Source organism: Colobus angolensis, unplaced genomic scaffold (assembly GCF_000951035.1).
Source record: "Colobus angolensis palliatus isolate OR3802 unplaced genomic scaffold, Cang.pa_1.0 Scaffold418, whole genome shotgun sequence".
Classification (NCBI taxonomy): Eukaryota; Metazoa; Chordata; class Mammalia; order Primates; family Cercopithecidae; genus Colobus; species Colobus angolensis.
The window spans coordinates 426,425-443,557 of record NW_012117577.1 but is presented as its reverse complement, the minus strand read 5'-3'; the positions used below and the strand labels follow the sequence as shown (position 1 = coordinate 443,557).

Sequence of the window (17,133 nt, the reverse complement as noted above, 5' to 3'; positions counted from 1 at the left end):
ACATTTATAGCAGCCTAATTTGCAATTGCAAAGGTATGGAACTAATCTAAGTGCCCATCAACCAATAAGTGGATAAAGAAAATGTGGTATATATACACCATGGAATACCACTTAGTCATAAAGAGGAATGAAATAATGTGTTTTGCAGCAACTTGGTTGGAGCTGGAGTCCACTGTTCTAAGTGAAGTAACTCAGAAATGGAAAACCAAAGGTCATATGTTCTCACTTACAGGTAGGAGCTAAGCTATGAAGATGCAAAGGCATAAGAATGGTATAATGGACTTTGGGGCTTCCAGAGGAAAGGTTGTGTGGGGTAAGAAATAAAAGACTACATACATATTGGCTACAGTATACCCTGCTTGGGTGACAGATGCACTAAAATTTCATCAATCACCACTAAGGAATTTATCCATGTAACCAAAAACCACCTGTACCCAAAAAACTATTTAAATTTTAACAAAGAAACATGCTCAGTTTCAGCAATAAAGTTCAAGGTGAAGAATGTAAAGAAAGAGAGAAAACCCAGCTTAGACAAGAGCACTGAGACCATCACCGTTTGAATCTAATTTGAAGAGTGATACTAACAATGTTACAAGGAGTACTTACTGGAAAAGAACAACATGACAAATATATATAGGTCACTGACCCGTCTCAAAGCACCCTACTTCTGCTTCCAACCCTTAACATTCCATCCTTTCCCTGATAGCTCCACTGTCACTTTGAGCTCCTTTGTATTCTGTGTCCTTAGCAAATGGTGCAAGTATACTATAACATTGCAAACTGGGCTAATCTGACTCCTCAAAGATTTCAATGAAACCTTTCTATTTCACCAACTAAATTGTCAACTACTTGAGAAATGCTAAGATTCCTACTTCATGTAATCATGCAACTAATCATTGCAATCTGCTATACTCCATGAAACACTGGTATACAGCCACACTCAGTCCATGTAGAACAATGAGGAATATACAAAAGGCTCCACTGAACACCATCAGAAATGTCAGTGTTTGGTGTTTTATGCACATTAAATTATAACTACTAGCATTGGTAAAGTTGACAAAACACTGATTCCAACTAAATTACCCTAGATATTTGATTAGTTTCTTATGATCTCTTTTTCCATAAGAAACTAACCTATGTAAACACCTTCCACCCTCTCTAGCACAAAGAAGGTGCTCAGTAAATGCTGTGTTTTCTCCCTCCACATAGAAATCTCTACTCCCCTTAGAGTATCAAGACTACAGTGAAAAACAGGGTGAGCCTAACCAAACTGCAGAAATCACCACACACAAACAGCACAAAACTTGGAGGTTTGTGTGTTGAGGGACTGGGGAGGGAAGAGAAAATAAACACCTAAATTTTTGGATTTGAGGATATAGAAAGCCAAGTTAAGGAGAAAGCTAGTAATTCTCTTTCAAAGTATTTTAGTTGACATTACATAATTGGCAAGAGCTAATAAAAACAGCTAAGAAATTCTGAGCACCTGCTTTCTGTCAGATACTGTGCTATATATTCTCTGTATATATTGTCTCATTTAATCCTCCACAAATTCCCAAAAGGTGGGTATAAATGTCCCCATTTCACATATGGGGCAACAGAGGGTCAAAGGGGTAGAGTGATATGCTCAAGGCCTCACAGCTACTATGTAGCCGAGTCTTCATTCTAACCCAGGCCCATCTGGCACTAAAGCCCATGCCTTTGTTTCACAGATTGCTTGGAAAATGATACTGTGGGTCTTTGTAAAAACAAAATCACAATCCTACTGCAATACCACTTTCTGGAGATGGCCCAGGCTCAGCCAGACCCCAGAACATTGTCAATGCCCTGCAAAGTAACTTCTTCTTTCAGTTCCATGATCACCAAGGAGGAGCCCTCTTCCCCGCCAGCTCCCTGTCCTTGGAATGCCAGAGGCAGGGGAAAGGGAGATGGAGTTGGAGAGTTTACTCCCTCAGGCAAGCCAGAATGTTAAATTCCTCTACTGACAGGCACTCAGGAATTCCAAGTTTCATCTAAACTCCAACCAATCCTTTTTTTGCACAAAGGTTTAATTATAGACACTAGCATTTCAACTCCAGTGAATTTTCTATGATCACCTGCTCATCTAGAAAGACATCATAGGCCAAGAACCGAGAAGGAAGTATTGGTTAAGGTGAAAGCAGCGGCAGCCTTTTACTCAATTATGAAGATATGTATAATCCACCCCACCCCCCACCACACACACATCTTGTATCAAACATAACAGTGTTTCCCATGTGAGTAGACTAAGTCAGGAAACAAAAACATGTTTTTCTGGAGTTCAAGTAAAGCCTCCCTTGAATTTCTCCATCCATTCACAATCACATGTATGGGTCCCTGCCTTCAAATAAGGCAGTGATCCATGTTTTTCTACAATGTGAGTCAAAGATTAAAACCCTTTTTTCCCAACAGCCAGACTAAGAGAAAGCCAGAGGAAAGTAGACAGGCTGGTCATTTAGTACACACCCAGTGGCCTCGACCCGGGAACTAAAATGAAACTCCTGTGAATCAGTGCCTTTCAGGTCAGGGCAACAACAGAGGAAGGACTGGAGGCCAGAGAGGCCTGGGGAGGGAGAAGTAGTTGGGTAGTGGCAGTGCGAAGGGGCCAGAGGATGGCACAGCAGCACGAAGAATACTGGGAAGTTCTCTATCCCAGGCCTCTGAATAGAACCCCCAGGGGGCATCCCCTGCTGCCATATATCCCCTCTATTCTCTCTCAAAGGCAGAAAAGGGCCAATTTCTTCCTCCCATCCCATCCCCATGGGGATGTACACACGCACACACCATGTAAGAAATACACCCCTGCCACAGCAGGCAATTTGCATCACATATGACTTGGTTTGCAAATCTACTGACATTTGGGTTAACTCTTTTGTTTAGCAAAAATATAAAATGTTAAATCTAGTTGCAGAAATAGAATAATTAGTAATAGCAATAATGTACTTGTGTAATCTAGAACCAAGCAATTCAGTAAAACACTAAAATGTTTGCAGGCTACATTTTCTTCTTACAAAATGAAAATGCCCTTAGTGAAACTTATGGGGGAAAAATGAGACATTCTTAATTGAATGTCATTGAGAAGACAGAACAGCTAAATTTTAGCTAGGAAAATGTCAATATCTGCACACACTTGTGAAGCAACCACAAAGAGGCAGTTTCTTAATCTTCCATTGTGAATTCAGATCAAAGCCTATCTTGAAGTTTTGTGGGCTGAACGCTACAGGTCTCATTCATTCAAATCCATCCCTGTTTCTCAGACATCTTTCCTACAACCACCTTCCACTTCCACCCCTATACACAGAGAACAGCAGGATGCAGTAGGAGTGACACACCAGCTTTTAATTCTGGCTTCACTACTTACTCAGCATAACTGAGCCTCAGTTTCCACACCTAAAAATACGAAAAGCAATCTCTGACCCAACCACTGTGCAGAGCCATCAAAGAAGCAAGTCAGGTAACCAATGTGACAGCACCTTGAAGCAGATATGCATTCAGTATTTGTTTAACAAAATACAAAGTCTCTAAGTTCATAAAAGATGAATTCAAAACCAAATACAGATCCTTTTGATAAAATACTATAATAAGGAAAAAGTGTATGAAGAATAAGATTATTTAAGTGAATATTTAACTGGTATTATGTATTTCAAAAGACACTAAATCTCCTGGCTCTTCCTTTTAACTAAGTGTTTTGGTAGTTATAAAATTAATATTAATACAAATATGTCTTCAATTTGTTTTTATAATCATTAAGTTACATAAAAGATCATCTGAAAAGAAAACTGTGACTCTGATGTTCAATATTATCTTAGTAAAGATTAAACACAATTAAGGATCAAATCTAATTTATCCTTAGATTTGATACGTTAGTGCATGGTTATTATTTTGGAAGATCAAAAGATTAAGTCTATACAAATGCTCCACAGAGTAAATTATTTTATATTTTCTGTAGCTTGCTAAGTGAAAAGGAAATTTTATATTGTTTGTATTTATATTATTTGTAATATAAAAATGATTTTGCTAACCAGGAAAATAAATTACTATATATGTTAACTATATATGTTATTGGTCAAGTTGTTTTAAAGCATTCTCTAAAAACTCCTATAACAATAATAATGCATCACTGGTCTTTAAATAAGTAATTTTGTAAAATTTGAAAACCCAAATTAACTCAGCACCGATAATGTACTTAAAAGAGGAAAGCAATATGAACATATTTTAATGTTTGCTACTTTATGACAAGGATATGTCAGGTTTTATACTTACAGAATATGTTAACATTTAAAATCCTTTTTAATTCTAAGAACTACAGTGGTTCTCATAATGGTAAATTGTTGTGGTTAACATACCATGGTATGCAAACAACAACAAAAAGTATGGGATCTGCAGTAATTATAATATAGAGACCCTTTTTATTTTCATTGACATGAAGGAAGTACTGTACCTCACCTTTGGTATTTGGCCTAACTTTTCTATAAATTCAAAAAGGGTATTTAGTAGACAGCAAATGTTACATACACTACCAATATAAATTGTCTCTATTTGTTTTGCTTTTAGTAACACAGAAATAGAAATTTTAACACAGAAGACTACTTCCTCATATATGTTCAGTGAATCACTCTAAAACACCACGTGAGATTTTCTAGGAAAGCAATGTTCCATCCTAAATGTAGAAAATAAATAAGCAGAGAAGCTGTCTTTGCTAAGAAAAAGAAGTTGAGATGTTAAATCTGTCTGATTCCAAAATTTCCAAATTACTCACTAAATCTATTCTCTCTTTTACTTTCCAGACATAATATCAGAATTGTATTAGCTTGCAAGTCTTATTAGAAAGCTAGTTTAAAATACAGTATCATTTAGAACCTTCTATCCTACGAAAGTCTCCTCACAAAATATTTCCTATCAATCAGCCTAATTGAGATCATACACTAATGAGTACTTGATGAACATTAGTGGCAGATTGTTTTTAATGGCACCAGTAAACTAGCTCTCAACTATATTTTTGCAAGCTCTACACACAATAATTTTTAACACTTTAAATGTGTCATCATAAATGGTACAGTGGCTATGTTGGAAAATGCTATTCAAGGATGAAGCACCATGATATCTGTAGCTTACTTTGAAGTGATTTAGCAGGAAAAAAAATACACATTAAAAATAAGCACACATATAGGTAGAGAGAGATGTAAAGTAAATATAGGAAAATAACTGTTGTTGGATATAGATGAGGTGAATATGGATATTCATTTACTTCTCTTTCAACTTTTATATTTGCAAAGTTTATGTTTTAAAATATTTTTAAATAGGAATTTTATACTCTACTGGGTTATCTTTAAAAGTGGCAGAGTACTTCTTATTTTAAAAATATATGTAGTCTAAAAACATAAATAGAACCAAGACTGTTAATTTTCTTAGAAACTGTTTTTCATAGTTTATTAAGTGTTCTATATTTTCAATTTTCTTTACATTAAAAACTAAAGCTTTCCATCTGAGCTGGCGATGAGTAATTAATAATAGTAATTAAACTCAAGAAAACATGAATTCAAGAAAACTCACGTAGGTCTTTACACAGTATACTCCATATATTCTGGACTTTGCCCGACATCCTTGTTACTAGACACTAATTCCATTCACCTACCCTCTTGAAAATAACCAGAGAGTAAGGCTTGTCATACTTAACACTTATTTCAAAGCCTGAGGATACTCATAACTTATAAGAAAAATCTTTTTTAAATCTGTAAAGTAAAGCTAACAGGGTATGTGTGTCTTACAGAAAATCATGAACTGATTAGTTTTGTTTTGTTTTGTTTTGTTTTGTTTTGTTTTGTTTTGTTTTGGAGCGAGGGTTTAATGAAGAGCTATAGAAGCTTCACTGAACCTCAGAGACCCAGAAAAACTAAGGGAATTTTTGGAATTTAATCACAGTATCTTCTCACTCACCTCTCCAGATTTTCAGAACATATAGTGGGCATACAAAAGTCAGTAAAAAGCACCAAGGCATGTACCACCTGCCTCTAAAATCATCCAGTTTTCCTATATGCCCTGTTGTAACCACTTATTAAAACAAGGTTGCTAAATAAGTCTAATCAGTGTTGCTTTTGTTAGATAATAACTTTTTTTCTAGCATATTTTAACTTCAGCAATAAATCAGGAAATTAGAAAATCAATGAGCTTATGAATGTTGCCTCCACCAAAACATCACAACCTCATTTGACCAAGGCTTATTTAAAATCTCTACTTTCATGACATGAAAATCCCTTTAAAATATATGCTATTAAAGCATTTAAATTTGGAAAACATCTGGCATGTCAAACAATTTGGGAGCTTGTGGCTTTAAGTACTTTGTTTGAGGTGGTGTATTTAGAAAGAATTCACTTGTCATTCTCAGGCTTCATAGGGAAGTAGCCCTAAAAAACAAATGTATGTGGTAGTTCACTACAACCATGGAGAATCAATAGCCATCTATTTAATTTGCTAAGACAATGTAAATTAGTAACTTCCAGCCAGATGTGTGATATGCACATCAAACAAACTGCAACCTGTTCATTATGAAAATCCTGTTAACATACACAGAGCCACTTGATGACATTTCATCTAAAGCAATTTCCACATTTGCAGCCATAAAAATTGTCCTAAGAATTTTTATACAAGAAACTGAAGCTGAGACTCATAAAAGGGTAATCAATTTCAGCTTTTCATCTTGTGTGCTGTGTATATATGCTTCTGTGTGTTTATTTCCATTTTCATTCAGAGGTATAAAATGTTTTAACAATGTGCACCATGTTCTTTTTCCTTCTATTAATCATTTGTTTATCCTCATTACATCTTTTTAAATTTGATGTAAAGTTGATCATCTAATTCTACAGTTCTGAAGGAGTATGTAAAGTCAGGAATGACAGAATCAACAGAAGAAAAAATGTACACTTATCTACTGGAAAACAAAACAGAATATTTCAAAATGACTCCAAACATAAATTAAGTTTACCCATTGGGAGGTCTAACTTGCATCTGGATCATTTATATGGGTCTGTGTGACTATATACCCTGCTGTTTGATAAAAAATGATTACTAACCACAGGCACCCACCAGAGAACAGAGTGTATGTGTAATGCTTGTGATGTCTCAGACACACAAAGTACCTTCTTAAAGAATGTCCGTTTCCTTTCCATGGTAAGCAGACGTAATTTTTCACCCTTTAATACTACTGCTTCACAGAGTGGCCTATTTTATGAATTATGCTTTGCAATTCTCTCTTGCATTTATTTTAATAATATGAACAACTGTATGCATAAAATTGTGGTTTTGTTTCATGAAACCCAAAATATTGGTAAATTTTCTGTTTTGTATTAAAATACACAGCCTTCTTGATATTACAAGAATTGTATAATATTAACACTGTTTACTAAGATGAAAAAATTAAAAGATTATTCTTAATTGTCAGCTACTATTCTTGAATGTTGAATCCTCATCTAAGCCAAATTCATTTTCTAAGTCTATTGAATTAAATTTTCTTATTAAACAAGACACAGAATAAATAGTCTTACTGCCGAGCATAGTATTTCCAACTACTACATTTTTAATTTGGCAATTTAAAACAACGTGAAACGAATCTAGTCCTCATCACCTATAGTATAGTCTGATTCCAAATAGCACCCCTTCACCAACTTCCTAACGTCTAAATAGCATTCTACTAAGTGCCTGGTGTGTCAACACTTCCAACTTCCAAAGTAAACAACCTATGAGATTCCCTAAAATCACAAGAATTTCAACTTCTACCAAAAAGAGGGTGGGGGGAGCGCAACTGCACACACAAAAGAGCTCTTTATAAAGGCTTCAACCCTAAGCAACTGGACTTTCACAAACATTATACAGAACATGCTTTCTTCACCAGCCACACACCAGGCCACGTGATCAACCTGCAGGGCCACACTGGCAACCAGAAAGTATTATTGTTTCTAGAAAGAATAAGACTGAAATGCAGGCCTCTGCAACCTCCCTGTCAGTCGCGCCCGCAGGTGGCACCCAGAGCTCTGCTCCTCGCTCAGTGAAGCAATTACACCGCGCGAGGGGCCTGGGCACCGGCCAAGACTTGCAGCGTTCGCTGGGGTCCTTTAGCTTTCTGCGAGTTAAAGTCAGATCCTCCTGGTCACTTAAGCCCCCTTTGTGGTTCAGGGGGAAAACCACTCTCTCAGAACTCTTAACTTTGATTGGAGACTCTGGTTAAAATTAAGAACTTCAAACCCCAGATTTGAAAAAATGAAACAGATGTCCTGTTTGTTAACGATAAATGGCTCCGTACGTCGGATCTTTTCCTCTCTCTCTCTTTTTCTTTCTGCCGCATTAAGTTTTATTTAATGCAGAGTTCGCTTAAAAGATTAAGAGAGAAAAAGAAAGAGAAGAAAGCAAATATGCACTGCAATGGAAAAACTCCTAAATCTTTCTCTAGAATATGACGAAGAAAGCCTCTTCAAAAAGCTGAAAGTGTTCGACCTGCCTCCTCTTGGCGCAGCCAGCACTCGAGGGTCAAAAAGGCATTTCCAGTGGCCCGAGCCTTGTCTAACCCGGCTGTGCCGCCACCCGCACTCTCGCAGAGAGCAGGGTCGCCTGGAGTGGGTAAAGGGGTCTCAGTCTTGCACTCACGTGAGGACATAGTTGACGCTGACGATACAGTGTGGCCTGGAGGAGCGGCTGTTGTGCACGATGGTCGCGTAGCTCTGCACCCATACCCAGCCTCCGTGTTTCGCCAGGAACCTGTAGTACTTGGTGGTCACCTGTCCCTTCACCAGCACTGACGGAGAGACAGGAGGCAGATGGTGGTGAACCAGCCTGCTCGGGACTAGTCCCAAATGCAATCCCTGGTGGTGAGAATTGAGGGCCCCCTGTGGGCCGTAATAACCGCACCAGGCAGGAAAGGGAGAGGACAGGCAAATTCCCAAAGAATTGATTGTCCTGTTATATTGCATCGAGCCCTCCGGTCACCCTTATAGGGATGATACCGAGGTGACCAGATGTCTTCACCATTAGCACAGGGGGGAACACTTATGGTTGGGGGGTTTCCTACAGATTCGCTTTTCTAACTACGAAAGTAAAGCTCTGGGCAGCTGAACTCCAGAGCTTACGTTCCCTGCCCGGGAGATTACGCGCAAAGCAAAGCTGTATCAAAAGCCAGGCGAGTCAACGCAAGTGAGTTCCAGCCTTGGTTTTTGTTCATCTTTAGTGTGGTTCGCAGATGGGAAAAAAAATACCAATAGGAGAATAATATACCTTCGCGTGGGGGGAGGGGGACGGATTTCTCCCAGAAATGCTTCTTCCGCCTGTATTAGCGGCCCGCGGATGTTAGAAGAGAATTAGGTGGGCCCAGTGTCAGAGCAGCCCCTCAGGAGGCCTCACACACCACCACCAACCTCCCTGGGCTCCCACCTGTCCCCTTAAATCGTGGCTCCCCCACCCCCTAACCAGGGGAAGCGCCAAGTTTGCCTGGGTACGGGGCAGGGTGGCCCCTTACGCAAGTGGTGCGCGCAGCGCAGGTGGAAGGTGTCGCAGCCGTGCACATGGTGGTACAGGGTCTTCTCAATCAGGTCCTGAGGTTCGTACCCCGTCAGCTCCGCCACCCTGAGGAGAGCAATCCCTGCAGGATGAGTGCAGGTGGGGGTGCAGGGATACCCCTCAAAACACACCCTCGACAGCCCTCTGAGACCTAGCTGTCCGCCCTGACTTTCCAGGGACGGTTCAGTCGCCTCATCTGCAAAATGGGCTCATAGGATAAACGGAAAGCTCTCAGTCACTAAGCAGGGCCGCCCTCAGGCTAAGGGAAGCCCTTTCCGGCCCTGCCCACCCACCTGGAGTCCAGAAAGATGAGCTTCATGTCCAGGCTGGCGCGGAACATAAACATATTGCTGTGTAGCTTGATCTCCGTGACGGCGCTGGGAGGCAGCGAGTGGCCCACGGCCACCAGGCCCACGTTTTGGTAGCAGCCATCGAAGGGGGACATGTCCAGGCTGTACTGGCGGATCTTCAAGTAGCCGCTGCAGTGGATGACCTGAGGCAGAGGGAGAGGGAGGGAGACTCAGCCACAGTCAGGAAGAGCCCCCAAAAGGTGGAGAAGGGGTTGAAACATGTTGAAACTCGACTCAGCCGGGAACGCTGTGCTGACCACGCCCATGCACTAAGGAATCCAAAGTTATTGATACTCTAAGGTGTCTTAAGAAAGTGACTGCACAGCCACACTGAACTCACCTGGGAGCGCATAAAAAATGTAGAGGCTTGGCCCCACCAACCCTAACGCATCTGAACAGCGAAGTAGGGCCCTGAAACCTGCTAATGACGTTCAACGACATTCAAAGTGAGACCCATATCTTCGAACTAAAGCTCTGGTTTCTAACCTCTTATGTAATGCTATGCATAAACTCTTAGGGATCCACCAAAGTTACCCGCCCCTTCAGAGGCCTTACGAACCCTTAAGGCCCATCTCTACGGGTCACAAGTTCATAGCCACCAAGGCCATCCAGTATTGGCACCCAGTTAGACTTTGTCTTTAAGCATAGTCCCCAGGTGTTCACAAAGTTCCGCGGCCCTCGTGGAGAGTCCTGGCCTGCGGCTCCTCGACTGAAGCTGGGGGCGCCCTCGCGGGTAGTCCTATGGGTGGGGACATTCCTCCCACCCGCACGCGCCTCGCTTCCTGCCCCCTCTGACTCCACCCGGAGCGGATCTTCCAGCTATGCACCTTGTAGCCGCCACAGGTGAGGCCGGCGTTACGCTTGGCCAAGACGCATTTCATCCTCAGGAAGAAGGAGCGCTCGATCTCATACTCTGGGAGAGAGGAACGGAGGGAAGCTCAGGACGTGTGATACCGGCGGCGTGGGACGGCAAGCGTCTTTGCCACGACTAATTGGGGGAAAATCACAAGCGGACCGCGATGGGCCTGAGCATCGCAGGCACATGTCTACCTTACCCTGCACGAAGTGAGAGTGGTAGGGCTGATGGGCGGTGAGCACCGCCGTCATCTCGTCGTGGTCTGCCGGGTGAATGTATTCATAAATGCTGTTTCCGGTCAGCTCTACCTGTAAAGAGGAGGATGTCGCCGCCCCGGTGGCGGTGGAATGCCCGGTGAAGGGACTGAAAGATTAGGCCACCGGAGCTGCAGGACCATGAGGACAGCAGCCAGAATTCTGGATTCGGCCCTGAGTTCTAATGCCAGCTCTGCTTCTTGCTACCTATTGCAGCCTATCTAAGATTCCACTTCCTTGTCTATATAATAATAAAAATAGCAGTAATAATGATAACAATAATAATAGCAGTAATAGTAGTAGTAGCAACAGCAGCAGCAGCTCCCTGGCAAAGTTCTGATAAAGATATCATGAAATAAGTATGTAACCTCCTCTCATGTTTTCTGGCTTACCACAGGGACTCAAAAAAGTAGCCATTGTTTGGGCCTAGGGTGGAAGGTAAAGGAGAAGGGAAGTGGAGAAATGGAGAGACTGAGACCCATTTAAGAGTCTTCCTGCCAGCTGTGAGATGTCCAGCTCCAGGTTTAGAGAAGCACACCCAACCCCCAACCCAGCCCTGGCTGTAAACACTGCAGGTGGGGTATGTGAACCACTCACCTACCTGAGAAAGACCCAAGTGGACTGAGGCTGTCTCTGAGATGTACATGATCTTCCCATCTGGGGCTACCACGAAGATGAAGCCATCCAGGGTCTGGGGAGGCAGAAACAGAGAGAATAGAGAGCCCTCTGGGCCATCTGGAGAAATGGGAGCAGGAGGACAGAAGTTAGTGACTTTCAGCCAAAAGTGTAGAGAGATGGAGTGGAGCAGGTCTGGCAGGAAACAGGGCATAGAAAACTAGCCACATGAGCCCCTTTTGTTCATTCTAAATTTGTAAACATCTGGGGCATGCAGCCCAGTGGGAAAGATCCAGAGTAATTGGTGGACAAGGCTAATGCCCTGTAAGACTCAAGATCCACTGAAATGAACAAAGAAAATACATCCATAAAACACACACACACTGTCTCTCTCTCTCTCTCTCTCTCTCTCTCTCTTACACACACACACACACACACACACACAGTTCTAGGGGGGAAAATCACAGCCTACGTGTTCTATAATGGAAAGAGTAATAGCAGGGTTTGGGAATAGTCGTGTAGTAGGCATTGGTTGGTCAATACAGAAGGGCTGGCAGTCTAAAGTTTGTAGGCAGAAGAAAGCTGGCCAGTGACTGGAAAGAGTCCAGGAGAGGCGGCGTTTAGGAGATGAGAGGTTTAACAAGGAGCAAGTCCATAGAGTAGTGCCATAGGGTGTATGTGTGTGTAAGTTTACACTGATACATCAAACTGACAGGCTCTCCATGAAGGAAAGTCTTAAGATTTTCACAGTCTCTATCTCTGTGAATAAGGCCTTAGTCCAGGCAGACACAAGATGAGTCAGACCCTGCTCTCAAGGAGCAGGAAGTCCAGCAGGGGCAACTGGCCTGAAGACAGATATAATGACAACACAGCTGAACAGACAGTGCTGAATAGGCAAGCGGCCCAGAGCCTGAGTGACCAGAGGCCTGGGGGACAATCAGGCCTTAGAGGAGCTGATGTTTGAGCAGAACCTTGAACAGAAGCTTGGACTGGAGAAGAGAGAAAGAACATTCTAGGCAGAAGGAATGAAGTGACAAAGTCTGCTGGGTCTGGGGATAGGACCAACCTAGTGTATTCTGAAGTGATGAATTTGGTGAACCAGAGACGGCAAAGGAGCTACACCTGCAATAGATTTTGGAGCTTGAAATGTCAACTTGAGAAACCCGGAGTTGCTCCGTAAGCACTAGAGTTCTAACAGAGGTTTCTAAGCAGAAGAATAGCATGCTTAGATGTGGCATTTGTTTAATTTTATTTTGTTTGGCAGAATGAAGACAGTGATCTGAAGAGGAAGTGGAGGGGAAGAGCAGATCAGAGAAGGCAGCTGCAGCAGAGATGGTCAAGCCTGAAATGGGGCAGTCAGAAGGGGAATATAGAAAGGCAAGAATCTAATTCAAAGATGTTTCTGGATATGGATTTCATTGGTGGCAGAGAGAGGTTTACTTCAAGGTTTCAGTGAAGGCACTAAGCAGAAGGTGGCATCAATAACCAAGATTTAGTGAGATTTTGTATGAGTAGAATTCTGGGGGAGGGAGATAGTGCATCCTTGTTTTGGAGATGCTAAACTTCAAGTGTATGCAGATTTCCATTTAGATGTGTCCAGTTTGCAGTAGGAAACAAAAATCTGGAGTTCAGGAGGAGAGTCTAGACTAGAGAAACCAGTTGGTTTCATATGGAGAAAGGAGTTGAGAGGCTGGTATTGAGTGAGATTACCTGGGTAGCCTTGAAGCTGTGACAGGAGAAATAGAGCTAAACCCTTGGGGAAATTACAGAATTTGCAGGCCAACCAGTGGCGGCAAAATCAAAAGGGAGCAGGCAGAGAGAGAGAGAAGAATCTGGGAAATAGTGCTATTTTAGAAACTGAGGAAAGGAGACAATGTTAAATAATCAGTGTCACCTCCTTCAAGTCTTAGTCCAAATGTTACCTTCTTAGTGAGGCCCTCTACAACCATCTCTTATTTTAAAAGGCACTACTCTTTCTTCCTATCCTCTTTATTTTTCTCCATGGCACCTATACCACCACTTGGTACACTACACAGTGTACCTATGTGGGCTTGTAAAACTGCTCTCCTTAGAATGTAAACTCCATGAGAGCAGGGCTTTCCATCTGACCTGCAATTGTCCCCCCTAAATTTGCGGAATGAGCGAGCTCTGTCAGGATAAGAGATGAGCATCTAATTCTTGCTATCAAAATGTGGTGAAGCCAGTGAAGAGCATGATGGGTGGGAGAGATGTCAAACTGCAGGGATGTGGGAATGAATTGGGGGGGCATTGAAATTGGGAATGTAAGTCAGTCCTGCCAGAAATGTGGGGTGAAGAAGGGGAAATAAATTAGCAAGAGCTAGAAAGTGTCAAGGACAGTTTGGATTTTGTTTTCTTGTTTATGTTTCTGAGGAAAATTAGTTGGGAATATGAAAATATTAGGGGAAGGACACAGGGAAATTTGATAGAAGATGCCTTAGAGTTAAGTGCCTTTCTAGATAAATTCAAAGGTATGAAGGCCAGGTCAGTGAGAGAATGCTTGCCCAAGCCCTTTCTTTGTCCCATGAAACTAAAATCTCCTTGGTGTCTTGGAAGGAGGAAGGTATAGGGTAGTGGTAGGAAAAGGAGCTCCTGTCAAGAGACGCCACTTATGCCAGCCCACAGGGAAAACTTGCTTAAATTCCCCAAATGCTGCTTAGGTTCAAGGCCCCTGGGGGAAGTAGCTCCCAGTGGGCTTGAATAATAATAATGATGATGTTGCAGGGTTGGGACAAATGCAAAATCTAAAAATGCCACCGGGGTTTTGCAATTTAAAATATTTGTTCTGTGACTTAAGTAGGCAAAGAGCAATTTAAAACTGTGAGTACTACATACCACAAGGTAATGGGAGCCTAGCATTGGTTAGACTCATTATCTGGGGGTGTGTATGTGCTTAAGCAAAGTCCTGCACGCAGCCTGGGCTGGCTTGGAATGAAGGGGAATAGGAAGAGAAGAGGGAACCTGGGCACTACAGGGAGATAAAACCAGTTGCAGATGTAGCTGAATTGGAAAGGTGTGGGCTTAAAGCACTGAGAGGTCTTTTTACCAGATTCCTGTTATTTCCTTTGGAAATTCTTCATTTGGGATGGTTCTGTGGCCTTGCCTCTTCTGCCTGATCTGGGGTGTTCCAATTCCCTCAGCCCAATGGAGACAAATGGTGCCCCCTCCCTCGGTTAGTTCGCTCTGATGGGGCCTCGTTGGGCTACCTTCCAAACCCAGCTTCTCACTTGTCTACCTTACCTCTCTCTCAACCTCTTGAGGCATCATCTGCAAAAGCTAAAATTTTACTTTGCAGCAGCTATTGGGCTCTGAGAGGGCCCCGTGCAATACAGATACCTGTTTTTTGTTTTGTTTTGTTTTTGTTTGTTCGGTTTTGTTTTGTTTTTCTGAGAAACTAAAAGCCCAACTCAGGGCCAGACACTCAGACCCTCAAAGCTTATGTGCCACCGGAAGACCTGCACCTGTACCTGGAGCAGATGGGAGCCCAGTTCTCGGCCAACGTTGTCCAGGGGGCTGGTCCGACTCGAGTGGCCCCACGCCTCGCCGAGCCCTGTGGAGACACAGAAACATCCTGTAGCCACTGAACCCGGACCTGGCAGGCAGTTTGGGACCAAGTCCCGCGACTGTATTACCCCAGCGAGCACCTGCCCTTTGACTGGATACCATAGGGGATCCCTCTCAATGTGGACAGCGGAGGATGGGAGAGTGTACATTTCAGTCCGTCCTTTCAGTTTCTCCGCAGAGGTTAGATTTCCTCTTCTAAACTAGACCTGGTTTCTCAGGGAGGGCTGGGCCCAGGCCAAGGGCCCCCTGGCAGGACTCCAAGTGGCCCAGGCTGGGAAAAAGCCTCCAACATTGCACCCCACCGATAACTTTCGTGTAGGTTCACTAGTTTGTTTACGGGGTAAGGGCACTCTGCTTCTCGCCCAGAGTTTTCATCGTCATCCTTTTCCCGGGGGCCGAGCTTGTCCCGACACCCAGCGAAAGCCACTGCCAGCCTGCAGCGACCTAAGACGACCGGCCAGGTCCAACCGGTCCCTGGCGGGCTTTCTGATTGGCTGCGGGGCTTCCAGCCACTCTCCTCCCCTTGGCCTCTGGCTTTAATCCCATTCGGAAAAATTAGTTCCCTGGCGGATGACTTCCAGCCTGAAGTCTACCAGCATCACTGCTCAACTCATCTTCCTATTCCTTTCCCCTCCTAGCCCTCTGCCTTACACACAACGCATGCCCCCTACCCACCTCCCCTACCACTAAAACCCGCATGGGCTTTTTCTGAAGTCAGTTACTTTGGGGTGCTAACAACCTTTTTGTAATATTTTCGTTCTCTTCTCGAATTGAGACTCATTCAACTTTTCTACGTTCCAGGTACTGTATTCTATTCACAAAGACCATCTCTTTCTCTCCTTGGTGTTTCCCCGTTAAGATCTTTGGAGGCTTTGCTGCAAACTTTCTCTGTTGATGCCTAAAAAATTAAAACGCTCAGGACTCCTGTGGCCGATTTTTAAAACTTTAATATGGAGTATGCTAGAGTACCCTTTTGTGGAAAGAAAAAAAAAAAGGCAAAAAAAAAAACACTTTCGAAGGCCTGTGTTAAGCTATTTATGGGTGTTATCTTTTTAATAGTGCTGCTGCTAAAATTATTTTAACTAGATAGTTAAATCTTTTTATTCTTACACCATTAAACAAAGTTTAACATGACCTCCCACACCCCACCCCTCAGAAAGGTGATTTACTGCGTTAAGGAGCAAATCACCAAGAAGTACACAATGATGAACACTCGCCTTGTAATATGAGGTTGGGGGCAGATCTTTCAAAATAAAACATGGAGTTGGATTTTTAAAAGGTCTTGGCTAGGAGCTGCTTCCTAAGCAAGCGATCAAAGCCTTGGTAATGAGGAACCGTGAGCGCCCCTTAAACTCAAATCCGGTCTTTCTGGGTGTTTGCACATCTAAATAAATCTAACGATTTCCCCAACACTCTGCAAACACTGATGCTCCCCGCCCGCACCCGGGACTCCTCTACCTCTCTGGCTCCCGGTCAACTCCTCCCGACTCTTTAGCCCGCCCCAGCTTTCCTCCCTGGAGTGACTCCACTGCCCTGGTCCCTGGGGTCCTCCTGGACCGTTCTGGGAGGGCCCCCGTCACAGCCACCTGTACACACCCCTTCGCCTTGTCACATTTATCGCTCTTCCAGTTTCAGCCAACCTATTCTTCGTTTCTGTCACGACCTGCTTTTTTCTTTTTAAATCCCGGCTCAGACATACCCACTCAGAAGGAGTGGCAGGAGGGATTGGCTGCGGAGGCCACACGGGGGAAAGGAGAAAGGACCCTGTCGGGAAAGCCGAGGACGCTGGCGACGCTGGCCCTTGGGCGCTCTGGGGCCTACGGAGGCCTTAAACCCCAAAGTTTGGCGGGGACGAAGGGCCGGGGCACTCGGGCGAGCCCAGAGCGGGTGGAGACGGCGTTGCGACTGGGAACAGGTC

General features: G+C 43.3%; 1 protein-coding gene across 1 annotated transcript in view; it reads right to left on the bottom strand.

Annotated features, from left to right (window-relative positions):
• SIM1 (single-minded family bHLH transcription factor 1) overlaps nt 1–17,133 on the bottom strand; it is a 74,547-nt gene that overhangs the window by 48,278 nt on the left and 9,136 nt on the right. The window contains exons 3-9 of the mRNA XM_011956431.1: nt 15,119–15,201; nt 11,620–11,709; nt 10,964–11,072; nt 10,736–10,821; nt 9,852–10,051; nt 9,518–9,624; nt 8,653–8,800 (exon numbers count right to left, since the gene is read on the bottom strand). Of these exons, the coding sequence (XP_011811821.1) occupies nt 8,653–8,800; nt 9,518–9,624; nt 9,852–10,051; nt 10,736–10,821; nt 10,964–11,072; nt 11,620–11,709; nt 15,119–15,201 (823 nt within the window). The remainder of the gene's footprint in view (nt 1–8,652; nt 8,801–9,517; nt 9,625–9,851; nt 10,052–10,735; nt 10,822–10,963; nt 11,073–11,619; nt 11,710–15,118; nt 15,202–17,133) is intronic.